The sequence below is a fragment of the Rattus rattus genome, chromosome 7 (genome assembly GCF_011064425.1).
Source record: "Rattus rattus isolate New Zealand chromosome 7, Rrattus_CSIRO_v1, whole genome shotgun sequence".
Classification (NCBI taxonomy): Eukaryota; Metazoa; Chordata; class Mammalia; order Rodentia; family Muridae; genus Rattus; species Rattus rattus.
The window spans coordinates 38,623,331-38,639,737 of record NC_046160.1 but is presented as its reverse complement, the minus strand read 5'-3'; the positions used below and the strand labels follow the sequence as shown (position 1 = coordinate 38,639,737).

Genomic DNA, 16,407 nt, shown 5'->3' with positions numbered 1-16,407 from the left:
CAAACATTTGTTTTATATTTAACATCTTAACAAGTTTGCTGTACATGATTTGTATGTATTGACTAACAAATTCTTCTTTAAAGCAGACTAGAATGTTATTAGAATACTCTGCCTTACAAAAAAAAAAGTTATTAAGACCCAAAACTGCCCTGGTCATTTGGGAACAACAAGCAGTGTTTTCAAGGACAGTCTCACTGGGGGCCCTGGAGCTCAGCTGTGTCCCAGCACACTGGAGTGCGCTCTGCACTATAAGATAGACAGCCTGCTCTCTACGCAAGACTTAACTTCCACATTCACATTTCAGATTATATGGACTGGGAACATAATGGTCATTAGGGCTTCACTGCACTGAGGTGGCCGCGTCTCTCTTCTTTGCTCTTGACACTTTAAGAGAATAGAATTACTATGACTTTTAACAGTATGACTAATACCATTAAACAATAACAGAAACACTAAACCTAAAAACAAGAGAAATTTTAATGTCTTAAAAATAATTACTTTAAAAGTATATTACATTATTGCTCTTAAAATAAATGCATGTAAGATGCCAGCAGAGATGATTTTGCACATCCTTTTTTCAAATAAATGCATTTTCACACCTTTAATTAGTATTAATTGAGCCACCTTATGTAAAATTACAGCAGATTTTAAGACTAGTGACTGCAGATCTGTATTCTGCACCACCTACCTACCACACAGTTAATTTTGACAGAGAACAAACATTCTCATAAATGCTATTGGCTATTCTTGTGTTGTCTTGTCCACACAGAAAACTGGATCACATTTTTTAAGGCTCTACAAACAGCAAAGCTAATTATCACTATAGATACTTAAAAAATAAAAATTTAATTTAAATTCCCAATTCCTTCTTTGCCACATTTATACAAAACTCTTTGTTGTTAGATCATTTGGATAAAGTCCTTCAGTCAGTCATCCTCTACAAATATTAGCCTATGTTTTCCTCAAGTTACACTAACCAAGGAGAAAAGAAGGATTAAAACTTACAGTAGATTTTACAAGTATGATTCCACAAGGCATGCTATAGTCATGATCTGTTTCCACCAGGAGATGATCAGTGTCATTACATGACCAGGGTCATTAAGGTGAGAACAGGCGCTTCAAACAACTACATCCAGCATGGTTTGGGTACCACTGAAACTGTGCTTTTATTTTTTAGTTAGGAAACTGTGTATTAAGCAAAGAATTACATATGACTAAAGATACTTGAAATTAAAATGGCTTTTCGTGGACTTAACCGGCAATAACATTTAATCCTTCAAGTAGTAAGGACCCATTATTATTTCACATTTGTCTAAGAACCACGAATGACTCTAGGAATTTATCACTGTTATAAATGAGATATAAATTGCTATAACAAAACATACCAAAGGAACCATTGTTGTCATAGTATTTCCTTTGTCAAGAAAATGAAAGCCAATATTCTTATATTCACACTCTTTAGAACTCCAGAACACGCTAAAATCCAAGACTTGGGATTTTAAAAAAATCATACACTTGTACATTTAAGCCAAATCATAGTTCCAAACCAGTGCCAGAGTGCACAGACAGAGGAATCCTGGTGCCCTCGGAAGCTCCACTGTAAAGCCATGGTGCTGGCTCCTACTCACCCTGTTGTAGAAGGGGTGCTGGGGTCCGGACAAGCCGCTGTAGTAACTGCTGTGGGGCTGTGGGGACACAACCCCGCCTGGGAACGGCCCGTTAAAAGACGCTGAAGAGCAGACAGATGCAGGCTGACTGTACCCAGAAGGTGGCCGAGGAGGGCCTTCGTGCAGAGGGAGCGGGGGATAAGCCAGGCCTCCTATGTTGATCTGCTCTCTTGCAGCTCGGACATCTGAAAGCAGAGAAGAGCAGGACATGAGTGATGAGTGCTGTGGCCAGCTACTAAGCAAGGACACACTTTCCCAACTGCTAGTGACCAGCTGAGCTTCAGTGAGTCGACAGGACATCTTATCTAGTCCACAGACTAAGTAAAAAAAAAAGTCCAATTGATGTATATAAAAGAGGCTTTTTCTTCGCCCTTGAATAGTTACCATACTTCGATTCTTTCTTCAGTCACCAAACACTGTAATTTTTGACTCTTTAAAGATATATTTGTGTTATGCTAACAAAAGACTCAAATTTGTGAGCTAAACTGTGGCCTACAAACTGAGACAAGCCAGCCTCTCCACACAGAACACACAGCCACAGAAGCCATCAGCCTCAGAGTAAACACTGAGAAAAAGAACTTGGTGGAGTTTGGAGTTTGTGTTGTTACAGATAACTACATATTTATGGGCCAATATGCTTCCTTAATAGATGTATATATCACATAATGCTCAAACTGAGGAAATGGACATATGCCTTTGTCACCTCAACACTCTTTATTTGTCTGCGACGAGACTGGCTGAAATGGCCTTTCTGAGGATTCTGAAGCTCTCATTAAGTCGTAGCTAACTGTAAGCATCCGCCGTGTAAGGAGAGTCAGGAATTACCCTACCCAAGTGTAGCTCTGTGCCCACTCCCTGTCCTCCTCTCTACCCCCCTCAGCGTCCACACATGGGCCAGAGCGGTGTGCGCTTGTGAAGCCATTACACTCTATGGGACTAATTGAAGGTGATCCCTCCACAACTCCCGAAAGCTCAATTATGGTCTGATGAGCAGTATCACATGAAGCCCTTGTGTTTCAACACAGCAGTACATGCTCCAGTGCACACCGGCCTCTCAATGGCCTCTCTAAAACCCAAATGCAAACCAGATCTGGTAGTTTGGGCTCTAAAACCAGAATGCAAAAAAAAAAAAGTTTAAGGCCAGTTTGGGCAATTTGACAAGACCCTGTCTCAAAATAAAAATAAAAGTAAAAAGGGGTAAAGGGGTGAGGCCATATTCAGTGACAGAGTGTTTGCCTAGCATGCCCAAGGCCCTGGGCTGAATCCCCAGCATGGCCATAAAATAAATTAACCCTTAACAGTTATATTCAAGTCCTGGCTTATAAATTATGTTAAAAACCTAAAATGAAGGTGAGGGGCTTTTTTTGTTTTGTTTCCTGCTTAATTTGGAGGTCCCTATTAGAACAGAAGATTACAACACTGGCATCTGAACGTCAAGACTCTCTGTGAAAGAACAGAAGTTCAATGTCCCAAAGGGAGAAGTTGGTGAGCAAGGACCAGACACAGTGGAGTAAATAACTAATATCTCAGTGCCCCACGCCTGGGCTCAACAGCCCAGTCCCACTCCAACTGAGTCCTCTGCCGATGCTCCGTTCAGATTTCTTGAATTTTCATAGAGCAAGATAAATTAGATAGCTAGGTTAGAAACAGGAAATTCTGCTGGCATGGTGGCACATGACTGTAATCCCAGCATGCCAGATGCCAAGGCAGGGAGACAACAACGGCTCTGGGTCCAACCTCAACTCAAAACTAAAGGCAAACAAATAAAAACAAAAGCAAACAACAACAACAGGAGGAAGGAAGGAAAGAAGGAAGGAAGGAAGGAAGGAGGGAGGGAGGGAGGAGGAGGAAGGAAGGAGGAGGAAGGAGGAGGAAGGAAGGAAGGAGGAAGGAAGGAAGGAGGAAGGAAGGAAGGAGGAAGGAAGGAAGGAAGGAAGGAAGGAGGAGGGAGAAGGAGGAAGGAAGGAAGGAGGAAGGAAGGAAGGAGGAAGGAAGGAGGAAGGAAGGAAGGAGGAAGGAAGGAAGGAGGGGAAGGAGGAGGGAGGAAGGAAGGAAGGAGGGGAGGGAGGAGGGAGGAGGAGGGAATGAAGGAGGGAGGGAGAGGGAGGGAAGGAAGGAGGAAGGAAGGAAGGAAGGAAGGAAGGAAGGAGGAGGAGGGAGGAAGGAAGGAAAGAGGAGGGAGGAGGAGGGAGGAGGGAAGGAAGAAGGAGGAAGGAGACGAGCAGCGGCACTGCGGCACCCACCTGCGATGATCTCCCGAAGTTTGGGATCCAGGTTTACTGTGCACGGCAAAAAGGTCTTTACATCTCGAGCCACGAGAACTGGAGTCCTTGAAGACAAGAAGACTTCAAAGTTTCTTATATCTCCATCAATTTCAAGAAGCGGCTCAACATCTTTACTTGTTGGGATATTCTTCGATATTCTTCAAAAAGAAAGAGATGAAAACCCCATTAGTGCTGCTCTCAGAGTCAAATTCTTCACTCTTAAACCTCGATGCTTCTGTCCACAAGGAGCACATTACACACCTGGCTCTCAGTTTAAAAATATTTTTCAGATAAGAAACCTAAAAGAGGAAAAAAATAATAATACAGTTCCAAAACAACTAAGGTGACAACGAGGAACTCAGAACATCATTGATTTTGTCCAAGAGCAGGGTGTGGACCAGGGAGACAAAGAGAAGGGAACTCACACACTAGGTACACACAGCCAGCGGCTCCCTCGGCTGACGAGAGCTGGCTATGAGAACGGTTGCGCCCACATCACACAGTGAGCGAGAGGCTGGTTCTGAGACCTAGGCTTTTCAATGTGACACCAACACTCATTTTTTTTTTGCAGGAAAAAAATTTTTTTAATAAGTCACACAAACTAAAAGTGTCAGCACAGTATTTTCTTTATAAAAAGCTATTTTCTATTGTTAGTAATATATGCTTATTGTACAATAGATATGATAAAACACAGAAGGTAGCCTGGAAAGGATAAGATTTGGTCAATCAAATATAGTAATATATTTGTATTCTTTTATTGTGTGTCCATGTGTGTGTCTGTGTGTGTGTGTGTGTGTGTGTGTGTGTGTTGATTTCACACAATAAGCAATTTTGGATCAATCAGAAATTCTCAAATATAAAAATAAGTGAATTTTAGTCATTAAAAGCACTTAATAGACACTGTTACAATGATCAATATGAAACTGTCTTGAAAGGAGACAAATGACCAAAATGTTCAAATTCCCGGGTTCTCCCTAAACACCATGGAGTAAGTAATCTGATCTAAGAAACATGAGAGTAAGGGAATGGAAACTACAATGGAGAAGCTCAAATAGACAGACAGGAAAATCGGGAGAAGCCCCAGTGTCCACTGACTGACAGGTAGAATGGACGGAGGTCGATACCACAGAATACAAGAAAAGGGAATGAACTAAGTTGAACTTGACAGGGGCAAATCTCATCATAAATTATGTTAAGTAAAGAATCTGGCCAATGTGCAGGAAGCAGATCACAGTTCCCATGAAAATGGGGTGTGGGTAGGGGGAGTGACAGAGGATTACAAAGAACCTGCAAGAAACCTGCCCGGGTGGTGGGGACGGTCACTTCTGACTGTGAGGACAGCTCCGCGGATCTAGGCAACACTATCTGTGAAACTGTATGGCCTCAGCACAGTGGTTCCCTTACGGTAACTGCACCTCTGGAAGCTCTTCTAAAGCCGGGCGCTTGCTCTCCTCACAGCACTCGCCCATTACTTAAGAACACGTGCTCTCGCGTTGCACTAAGGCTCCATTTTAGGGAGAAGAACATTTTCCTGCTCTTTCCAAGCGGAGATGGAACCCTGAGATTAGCAACAGCTGCATCTTTTCTTTGGGATCAGCACTTTATTGCTGAGACCCAGAACTTGGCTGGTAGCCAGATATTAAAAGTCATCCGAGGGAAAATCCAGAGAACAAAATTAGCAAACAAGGAAAGAATGGGGTGCTCGTGAGAAAACAAGGCAAGTAATTCGTCTGTGGATTTCACAAAGTCCTGCTGCAGACTCACACATGCACAAAGCAGAAAGTTCTTTAAGATACGATTACTTTCAATACGGTAAAACAGCACTCGAACCGATTATTAAATACATTTAAAGTGTAATGAAAACCTGGAAAACAATCATGTGGTATCACTTGCAAAGGTAGAAAACGTACTAGAAATGGAAGTTAAAAAGGCAGTTCATTTTTCAGGAGTGTGACAGAAAAAGAGGAGGCTAGGAAGATTAGATAAAAACACACAGCTGACAAGTCACATGAAACAAATTAACCGAATCCTAATGCCAGCATCGCTTTCAGCCTGAATGCGAACAGTGTTCTCAGCGTGGCGAACAATGCGGCTGTTCACAAGCCAAACGTCTACTGCTGCTTTCCAGATTGGAGTCTCTACTCTAACCTTTTGAGCTCAATGCATTAAGCCCTTCTGTTAAAAGAGACGTTTATGTAAATGATAATCTTTTGGCAGTGGGCCATCAAAATCATATGGGCTTTTATTTTTCAGATATTTTCTCCAAAGGTTAGCATTTAAAGAATTTAAATAACTTCACTTTTCAATTAAGAGCGAATTTAAATTTTCAGCACTAGGACTCATGTGAACTAAAGTTGCCAGCAGTTAAATGGCCCACAGAAAGCATTTTTTACAGTATCAGGCATCACTGAGCTCCCAGGAAGTTTAAGTGCAGTTTCTTTTGATGCTGCTAATCGAACAACACTTGTTAATGCCAACATCCATGTAAGCTAAAGCATTTTGATTACAAATGACAGGGCTTCATTATAGAAGATACAAACGAATTACTTGGCAGAATTTACATAAGCCATTCATGTCAATTCCATTCAAAGTAAGGCTCAAAATTAAGGGGAAAAATTTCCTATCTTAAAGTATAAGCAGGTCCATAATGTATAACTTATGAGAAGAACATTGTATTTTTGCTGAAGCTGGTTGTCTAATAATGTGATTATCCGATAGGCATTAAAATTAGACTTACCACATTACCTCACCCCTCATTTTTTACTCACCGATGATCAAGCGCAGGGCTTCATGAACGCTAGGCAATCCAACATCTTTATAAATTCTTGCCTGCCTTGGGACCGTGTTACATCTGAGACACACGTAACTTCCAGAAGACCCTCACATTACTAAAGACAAAAAGCCCACCCATTCAGTTCTGGGGACGTACTTTAGAGAAAGGGCTCTTGCTTAGCGTCCACACAGCCCCAGGTTCAATCACCAGCAGTGAAGGAAAAAACAACAAAAGCCAGATCAGAAACAAAGGATGCAACGCAACTTGTCTCTAAAATAATTCTAATAATATATAATAGGTGCATGTGCCTGAATGTGGATATACATGCACATGAGAGCAGAAAACCATGGCGGCCAGAAGCATTGGAGTTCTCGAACTAGAGGTGCCGTATGTGTACTCAGGACTATACTTGAGTCCTCTGGCATTCAGTAAGTGCTCTTACCTGCTGAGCCATCTCTCTAGCCCCATCAAACTCATTTTTATGACCACTCGTTATCTGTTCAAGACAACCAAAACCCTAGACACTCCCCCTCCTGTCTTCACCCATCTAATCCGCAGTCCTCCTTTGTATTCAGCACAACCCTCTTACTTAGGGAAGCCTACCCGAAGGACAGCTCACACCCCTCTGTGACAACACACTCTCCTGCATGCCATCCATATATCTACTAGTGCAAGTGCCGTCTTCCTCCTCCTCCTCCTCCTCCAGACTGTCGTTTCCATCAACGCTGGGAACAAGTTCAGCCTTGATCCCTAGTACAGCTCCAGTGCCTAGCACTTTGTCACAGCACGGGTGCTTAATAAATATCTGCCAAGTGAAGACACACACAGACAGACACACGCACATGTTCTTCCTAAATACGTCTATCCCTTCAGAATAAAATAATTTAAATTTTACCCTTTTTTAAAACAAAGATTCATTTATTTATTATATATAAGTACACTGTCACTGTCTTCACACCAGAAGAGGGCATCAGATCCCATTACAGATGGTTGTGAGCCACCATGTGATTGCTGGGAATTGAACTCAGGACCTCTGGAAGAGCAGTCAGTGCTCTTAACCACTGAGCCATCTCTCCAGACCAATTTTACCCTTTCTGATACTGACAAAATTTTGTGCTTGAAAAAGAATAAGTGAGGGACTAGAGAGAGTTCCCCACAACCACATGGTGGTTCACAACCATCTGAAATGAGATCTGATGTCCTCTTCTGGTGGTCTGAAGACAGCAGCAGTATAGTCATATAGATAAATAAATCTTTAAAAAGTAGGTGAAGCATGTTGATGACTTTTGTCTGCATCGTGAGATAAGGATGAGCGTGGGAATCTATTGTCTAAGAACTGTATTGAACAGACTTGGCACTCATGCCCCAAGTGACATGCCTAAGTAGCTGTAGTTGTCTGGATTTACTCTGTTCGATTGCCTTGTGTGTGTTCTTGATCTCTCTGCCACTCTGTAGCTTGTGTGAGCTTTGAAATGGGGGCCTTCAGATTCTGGTTTTCTTCAAAAATATTGTCCTTTCTGCACACGAAAGTTACTGGGATTTTTCAAAGATTTTTACATTGGCTCTGATGGGAACATTTGATAGCCCCGATATCCCAGTTCTTTAATTTCCTTGTTCATGGACACTGAGTGTCCTCCCATTTATTTCATCTCTCTTAGCAATGTTGGCTTTTAATGAACATTCTTTAACTGCCTTGGTTAAATAAAACAATATCCTTTCAGATTATCTACATCATGAGAACAGAAGCACAAGTGATCTTTCTGCTGATCTGTATCCTGAACACTGTTGGGCTTATTGATTCTGGAAGTTCCTGTAGACTTTTGGGATACTCTCTATACAGTATCATAGTATCTGTAATTAGAGATAGTTTTACAACTACTATATAATTTGAGTCCTTCTATTTTTCTTGTCTTGTTACTCTGGCTGAAACACCAGTTGGTACAATAGAAATAATTTACTGTTCCAACCAAATATTATGTTTTTAAATCAACTTATCTATTTCTTTATTATTTAAACATATGAATGTGTTGTCTGTGTGCATGTATGTGCATTGCACACACACTTGGTGTACACACTTGGTGCATGGTGTCGAGAGAGGCATTAGATCTCCTGGACTTGGAATGGTTGGTTGTGAAGTACCGTGCTGGGAGCTGAGCCTGCCTCTGCATGAACAGCAAGTGCTGTTAACCACCGAGCTACTTCTCCAGCCCCTCAGACACTGCTCCTCACCATAAACACTGAAGTCAGTGTAAGCCAGCAAGCATATAATTCTAATGGTCACTAATGTGAAGCACACCTGACTGTCCCCACGTGACATATGAGTGCCTAATTATCTTGTCACCTGGCAAAGGCCACTGCTACTTTAGTCTTTTGAGTGTGTGATCCAGGTGAGGGTGCCACCTGCCCCTGCCCCTGCCCCTGCCCCTGCCCCTGCCCTTGCCCCTGCCTCTGCCTCTGATCCTAAAACAGGCTGACTTTAGCCAGTGTTTTTGTTCGCTTTCTGAGTGGATGTGGAGATGAAGCATTGCTAGCACAGCCTGTCCAGATACAGAGCTTAAGTTTGGGGTTTTTTAAAGACCAGATTTCTCTGTGTAGCCCTGGCTGTCCTGGAACTCACTCTGCAGACCAGGCTGTCCTTGAACTCAGAGATCCGCCTGCCTCTGCCTCCTGAGTGCTGGGATTAAAGATGTACATCACTGCAGTCTGTCTTTTAAATGGAAGAAATAATGTAATAGAATACTGTTGTGTGTTAGATTTTGGCACACTAAGCATTACCAACACAAAGAGTTCCACTAACAAGGCCTCCTGACTTTGTACTTGTGTTTTGTCAGAACTGATGTAAGAATAGAGTCGTGTGAGGAAAATCTGAGTACTTGTGAGAAAACTCCAAGAAACCAATACAAGAATCTTGTGAGCTCAGTTTCTTCAAAAGTACAGAACTGCTTTTGGATTATGCTTTCAATTCCTCCCAAGTGTAGCAGATAGAGTAAGTTTACCTCAGAGAATTCATTATGACTAGCTACTGCTATTTGTCTGTATAGCTCCATGGAAACATATTTTGCCACACACAGCTTGCTCTTGTAATTGGATGAGTACTAATTGTCTGGGGCTCTGAGTAACGTTAGCTATTCCATGAGACTTCAGTCTGCCTCCTTTATCAGCTCTGTTCTTCCAGGTCCCTTTAACTACCTTTAGAGCGGTTACCAGTTTCAGATCCTGGGACACAATATCTCCTCTTCCTCATCCACACAAGTATATTCTTTCACTATTTCCTAAAATATAAGCCATTTCTTGCTCATAAGGTTATATAAGAATGCATGCTCCTACCATAGCCTGTGTCTAAGCATGAGTGCCATGGTCAGAGTAAAAGCTGTTTTGTGGCCCGAGTGACAGGATCATGGTAGAGAAGCAGGACTGAGCTTCAGTAAGTACACACTACACTGTTGGTGACTCCTTAAGAACAAAGGTTTCCAATCAATCCTATAAGTTTCTAGGTAAGACTAGAGGAGCACTATATCGTCATCAAAAAGGAAGATTAAAAACTGGCAACATTAGCCTCTACTTACAATGACAAGTTTTCTTGGTATAAAACTAACTAGAGATGCTTTAATGAGCCTGAGATTACAATCTTAATACATAACTATAGTAAAAAATATTAAAAATGATGTCCCTGGATGAAAGACACACACAGCCTTTGTTTTTAGACATGCCTTAGGCAGCACAGTAGCTGGGCCCACCCTCCATGCTGCTAGAATCTGCTTTCCTATCGATAACCTGAGCTATCATGTACTGTTTACTGCGTTCCATCTGGGCTGCTCTAACCCAATTGGGCAGCCCTCTGGGCCACATTCTTTTGGCCCTCAGCCCATGGCTGCTCTCCTTTACCCTCCTACTCATCCTCTCCCACCCAAGCCTGTAAAACCTCAGCCCCAAATCCTTTTCTGTCCATCTATTGGCTATCGGCATCCTTATTCCCAATCAGAATTAACTAGGGAGCAGGGTCCCAGAGGCGAAGTGCAGACTCCAGGTCTTGGTGTCGCACTTAGCATTACAAAAGAGTAAAAGACAAAACCTCGACACATAACTCTTCCCTCTCATACATTCTTCAAAACAATTCAGTTCTCTAATTAACTTGCTTTAATTATTTAATTTGAATAAATTAGTTCTTATGTACTATTTTATTTAGGGATTCTGCATAGGATTCAATTGGCAAATGTTTCACAGTATGGATATCCGTGCGTTACAACACAATGCCTGCATGGGAGTGAGCAGAGGATGGCAACAGAGATGACCAAACGATAATGTTAACCTAGGATAATAAAATGTTTTCAATAAAGAGATGAGAAGCAACATAGTTCATAAGAGCCTGAAGTTGAGCACACAGTTGACAACTGAAGATCTTAGCCTGATTTCTGGCATCGGAAGTCTGTATTTTAAAACACTCAAATGAAAGTAAATGAGATAAAAGTTCTAGTTTTTTGAGGCAGCACTGACTATGACAATATTATAGGTTCCTGTCAACTGATAAGAGATGTCAGGCACAGCAAATGGGAACTCTGAATGCAAAGCTAGTTTATGAGTGTTACAGCTTAAAGCAAAACCTTCACAAATTACCTTAAAGATTTAATCTTTAATAAAGTCTGTTGTGATGGTTTGTATGTGCTTGGCCCAGGGAGTGGCACTATTAGAAGGTGTGGCCCGGTTGCAGTAGGTGTGGCCTTGTGAGTGTGGGCTTAATACCGTGGTTCTAGGTGCCGGGAAGTGAGTATTCTGCTGGCAGCCTTCAGATGAAGTTGTAGAACTCTCAGCTCCTCCTGCACCATGCCTGCCTGGATGCTGCCATGTTCCTGCCTCGCTGATAATGGACTGAACCTCTGAACCTGTAAGCCAGCCCTGGTTAAATGTTGTCCTTTATAAGAGTGGCCTTTGTCATGGTGTCTGTTCACAGAAGTAAACCCTAAGACAAATGTTTACCATTTTATTTGTTTATTTATTTACTTATTGAGATTTTTGGGGGGGAAAGAGGGTGTTATTTGCTTTGTTTTTGAAACAGGATCTCTCTATGTAGCCCTGCCTTGGAATTTTGTAGACTAGGCTGTCCTCCAACTCAGAGATCTGGCTCCCCAGTGCAGGGATTAAAAGTGTGGGTCACCACATCTGGTATATTTAATATTTTTAAAGCCAAAATATGTAAGCAGGCAAAAATTCTTTCTTGTTCAAATTTATGGGTTTTTCAAAATTGAACTTAATCAAATTATAGGAGAGCACTGGTAGATCAGTAGTAGATCACTTACTTAGCATACACAACCCCCTCTACCCACATACTACATGTATGCATGCACACACACGTACACACAATGATGATAAATGTCCCTATGATGGGAAGATGGCTTACTCAGGAAGTACTTATTCATAAAGTGTAGGCAGGCTAGCACATACATATCCGTAATCTCAGCACTGGGAAGGCAGACACATGCAGTCCTTGGAGCTCACTGGCCAACCAGCCTATCCTTCCTGGTAAGTTACATGCTACTGAGAAACCTTATCTTTCCAAAAAAGGTTATCTCTCAAAAACACCAAGGTAGACAATTTCTGAGGAATGACATCCAAGGTTAATTTCTGGTCTCCACATAGCACTCCCACACATGAATGAATGAATGAATGAATGAATGAATGAATGAATGAATGAGTTAACGAATGAATGGATGGAAATTCAACCTTCCATTACAGCCTCCCATTTTCCTGCTAGAGAAATGGGAAATCAAAAAAAGCACTTCACTTGGCTCACAGCCAGGCATGCTAACAAAGTTCCCAGTGAGACAGCCCCATCTTGTGGCCTTCCTGAATACTGCAGCATGCTTTCCATTAGTGCCTAACATTAGTTTCAAAATAAGCTACACTGTTACTGTACACTGGCTGTTTTTTCTCATACAAAAGCGTTAATAGTTTATTTGATCTCTAAAAGGATGTCTTAAGACCTCTAGGGAATGTGGGTCCTTCAATAATTGAAATTGTTTAAAAAATATATGACATAATTTTTCCATGTTTTAAAATAGTCAACCTGATATAAATCATTTTTGTATATTAAATGTATGTTTATACATTAAAGCACACTTCAGAGAAACTGACTTTCCTGTTTGTATTCAGTATACTTTAGTTTCATGTTAATGGTATTTACACAAGACTTCGAAGCATTTACAATTATTTCTTAGTTTTCTATCAGCAGTTGATGATGATACCATGAATTTAAATGCTGATAAAATACTTTTAAAATCAACTTTATCCTATTAGAATCAAAACAAGATCTGGAGGAACAATTCAGCAGTACAGTACACAAGATGAGCCCTAGAAGTCTGATCCTCAGTCAGTCCTGCCTGCCTGTCTGTCTGTCTCTTGTCTCTGCCTCTCTGTCTCTGTGTCTCTCTTTCTCTGACTCTCTCTCTCTCTCTCTCTCTGACTCTCTCTCTCTCTCTCTGACTCTCTCTCTCCCTCCCCTTCCCCTCACCTCCCCTCCCCTCTCCTCCCCTCCCCAGACCAGCAAAAGAAAATCTAGAGAAAACCCTACCTAGAAAAATCAGCCACTAATGCACATAAAGGTGTAGAAGCTTAAACAAAGTGCCAAAGAATACCGACAGCCTTCTGATCTGACACTTTCCACCTCTGACACCATCAGAGCTACGATGTGGGCTTTTCTGTAGTTTGCAAAGCCTGCGTTTTTAGTAGATATAACTAATTTAATGTTTTGTACCTGGGTAACACGCCTACTGCCATATATTCTAAAGACTCATGCACATCACTGAGAACTGTTTCCATCACAGACCCACAGCCATCCCTGCAACACAGACAGGCGGAGGAAACTCCAGATGCATCGCGGAGATTGTAGGTCCTGCTCTCTGCTTGCCTTGGTTATGCAGAGCGCAGCACAGGATGCTGGGCACAGTGCCCTGTCCACTGGACGCCACCTACTCAGGGCAGCTCAGGCACCACAGTGGCAGTGCTGTCCTTAGCAGGCACCCAACACAGGTCTAACTGTAACAACTGTTTGGTTAGCAGAACAAAATGGAGTCCTCCGAGCACACATGACCTTCACTCACATTGATTATTTATTAACTTTTAATGTTTTGCCGCATGGTTTTGATGTGTACAGATGGCCTTAAACTCTGAGCAATCCTCCTGCCTTCACCTCCTGAGTGCTGGGATTACAAGCATGTGCCATTCTCCTCCACACACTGACTCTGATAGGACACACAGATAATCATCTGTAAGAAGATCTGTACTGGGGAAGACACTGTCTCCAAGTCACAGTCTGTGAAAAGTCTACAACCCGCTGCTTCACCACAGGTTTATAAACGTGAGATCCTAGAAACAGAAGCATGGTTACCGGCTACAGAAACACTGCTGTGAGCTTAGTGTCAGCTGCTAAAAGGAAGGAGCCACCAAACTTTAGGTGAAGTACGTAGTCCCCAGTCATGGTGTGCTTCACTGACAATAAGCTTTACAGTAAGACACAGTGATTCACCCTCAGAACAATGAGGCGTCCGTCCAGAGGACCCCACTCTTAAGCTAAAGCAAAGCTTGACATCGGCCACCTTGAGGAAGCCACGCTTTTCTCAATGCAAATGCACCATCAGACTTCCTCACTCTTTCAAAAACACTCACTCTGCTCCTTGCATGTGTGTGAAAATGGAAGGAAGCTATAAGCTGTGGAGTTCACCATCTTAAGGAGGAGACAAATACTGCTACAGAAAGAAGAGTAAAGCAGACCTCGGTGAGCAAATCCCATGGCGGAGCCTGTGAAGGAGCACCTGAGCAATGCAGTAAAGAACCTGAAATGGGTGCCTGCTTTATGACAGGCTTCCCACACGAGCCATGCTTAAGACACCAGAAGAGTGAGGTGGGAGACAGGGAGGGTGGGCCAGACAAAGAGCAGGTGTAAGATCAAGGGGAGAACGCAGACGGCGCTGTGGACAGTGCTCGTGATGTGTGAACTCCCACAGATAGTTCTGATCAATTATTTTCCCTATCCTTAGTGCCCACTGTGTCACTCAAAGTCTATGACTTCTTAAAATTTTATTTGTTTACTTATTTACTTGTTTTTATGTGGATGGGTGTTCTGCTTGCATGCATGTATGTCTATATACCGTGTAGCCTGGTGCCTGGAAAGGCCAGAAGAGGGCACTGGACCGCCTGGGCCTGGAGCTACAGATTGACTGTGAGCCTCCAGAGAGAAGTGAATCCAGGTCCTTTTGGGAGAACAGCAGGTGCTCCCGCCGAGCTCTCTCCAGCACCCAAAGTCCATGTTTTGATTATCCATAATTCTATTCAATATCACTCCAAAAGCGACCCATTTATGTTCTGCTACCTACAAGGCGGCTAGCAGTCTTCAGCAATACAGAGGCCCTCTCAGCTACTAGAAGTCTACTTGGCTGTCAGCACTTGTGTGTCCTTGCTTAGCTCTCTTCTCAGTGAGGACTGCCATGCCAGCCGCACTATAATGTTTCTCCTTCCATCCTTTCCACAGGACTTGTTGCTACTCACAGTTTGTATGTTGCTCGTGTGCAGAACTCCCTGGGTCAGGGGTCTCTGCCAGCCTTGCACATGGGTATCCTACAGTAACTATTACTGCCACAGTAGTGTCTCTTCATAATAGGCTCTCATGAGCTATTTCCCGGCAGTCAGTTCTCTGTGAGTTCGAGGCTAGTCTGGTCTACACAGTGAGTTCCTGGCCAGCCAATGAGACCCTATCTCAGAACAAAACAAAACAACCAGGAACAATTTCCTAAATAACAACGAATTCTAAGTTGTTTTTTTTCCTCCAGTAATTTCTCTAACACCCTTCAATTGCCTACAAATCCAGGAACAATAAGAGAACAAATCAGAAGCAAAACACAATAACAGATAATTTAAGAATGGCCTAACATGCCTAGCTAATCTCTCTTTTTCTTTTCTCCAAACGATGATAGTAGGCATGTTCCAAGTGCATCGAGAATAAATTTTTAAAATTCTTCCAGGATAGAAAGAACTCAACAGTTAGGAGCACTGGCTGTTCTTCCAGAGGACCTGGGTTTGATTCTCAGTACCAACAAGGTGTCTTACAACCATCTATAATTCCAGTTCCAGAGGATTCTGGCTTTTGAATGCTTGTGATGCACAGACATGCACATGCGGGCAAAGCACCCAAATACGTAAGATAAAAGTAAATGAATGTTTAAAAAATTCTGCCCTTCATTTTTATTTATCTTTAAAACTCTGGATTTAACAACCACATACTTTTAATCCCAGGACTCAGGAGGCAGAAGCATGTGGCTTACTGAGTTTGAGGCCAGCCTGGTCTACAGGGTAAGCTCCAGGACAGCCAGAGCCACACAGAGAAGCCCTGTCTTGAAAAATCTAAACAAACAAACAAACAAATAATCTGGATTTGTCAATTAATTTCTATCAAGAATATAAATAAACAATGTAAAATCAAAAATTCTCATATAACTGTCAATATTCTACCTCACTGTACAGTTTGCAGGCTTACTCTTAATATTAACACTTACCCACCCTAAAGTAAGGCTTCTGTTATAGTCACGGAATCTTTATTTCAGTGCAAACCTACTTAGTTTTCTCTCTTATATGAAAAAATGATCAGGTGATTTTTTTGCAAAGAACTAGATCAATCTCTTTCACAGACAAAGATACTCATAAACATTTTACCTCC

General features: G+C 42.1%; 1 protein-coding gene across 16 annotated transcripts in view; it reads right to left on the bottom strand.

The window, feature by feature from the left end:
- The window catches only part of Kidins220 (kinase D interacting substrate 220), a 78,761-nt gene that overhangs the window by 18,456 nt on the left and 43,898 nt on the right, over positions 1-16,407 (bottom strand). For all 16 annotated transcript variants that reach the window (XM_032907543.1, XM_032907544.1, XM_032907542.1 and 13 more), the window contains 2 exons: positions 3,911-4,089; positions 1,629-1,852 (listed from right to left, as the gene is read on the bottom strand). In XM_032907543.1, coding sequence (XP_032763434.1) covers positions 1,629-1,852; positions 3,911-4,089 — 403 coding nt within the window. The remainder of the gene's footprint in view (positions 1-1,628; positions 1,853-3,910; positions 4,090-16,407) is intronic.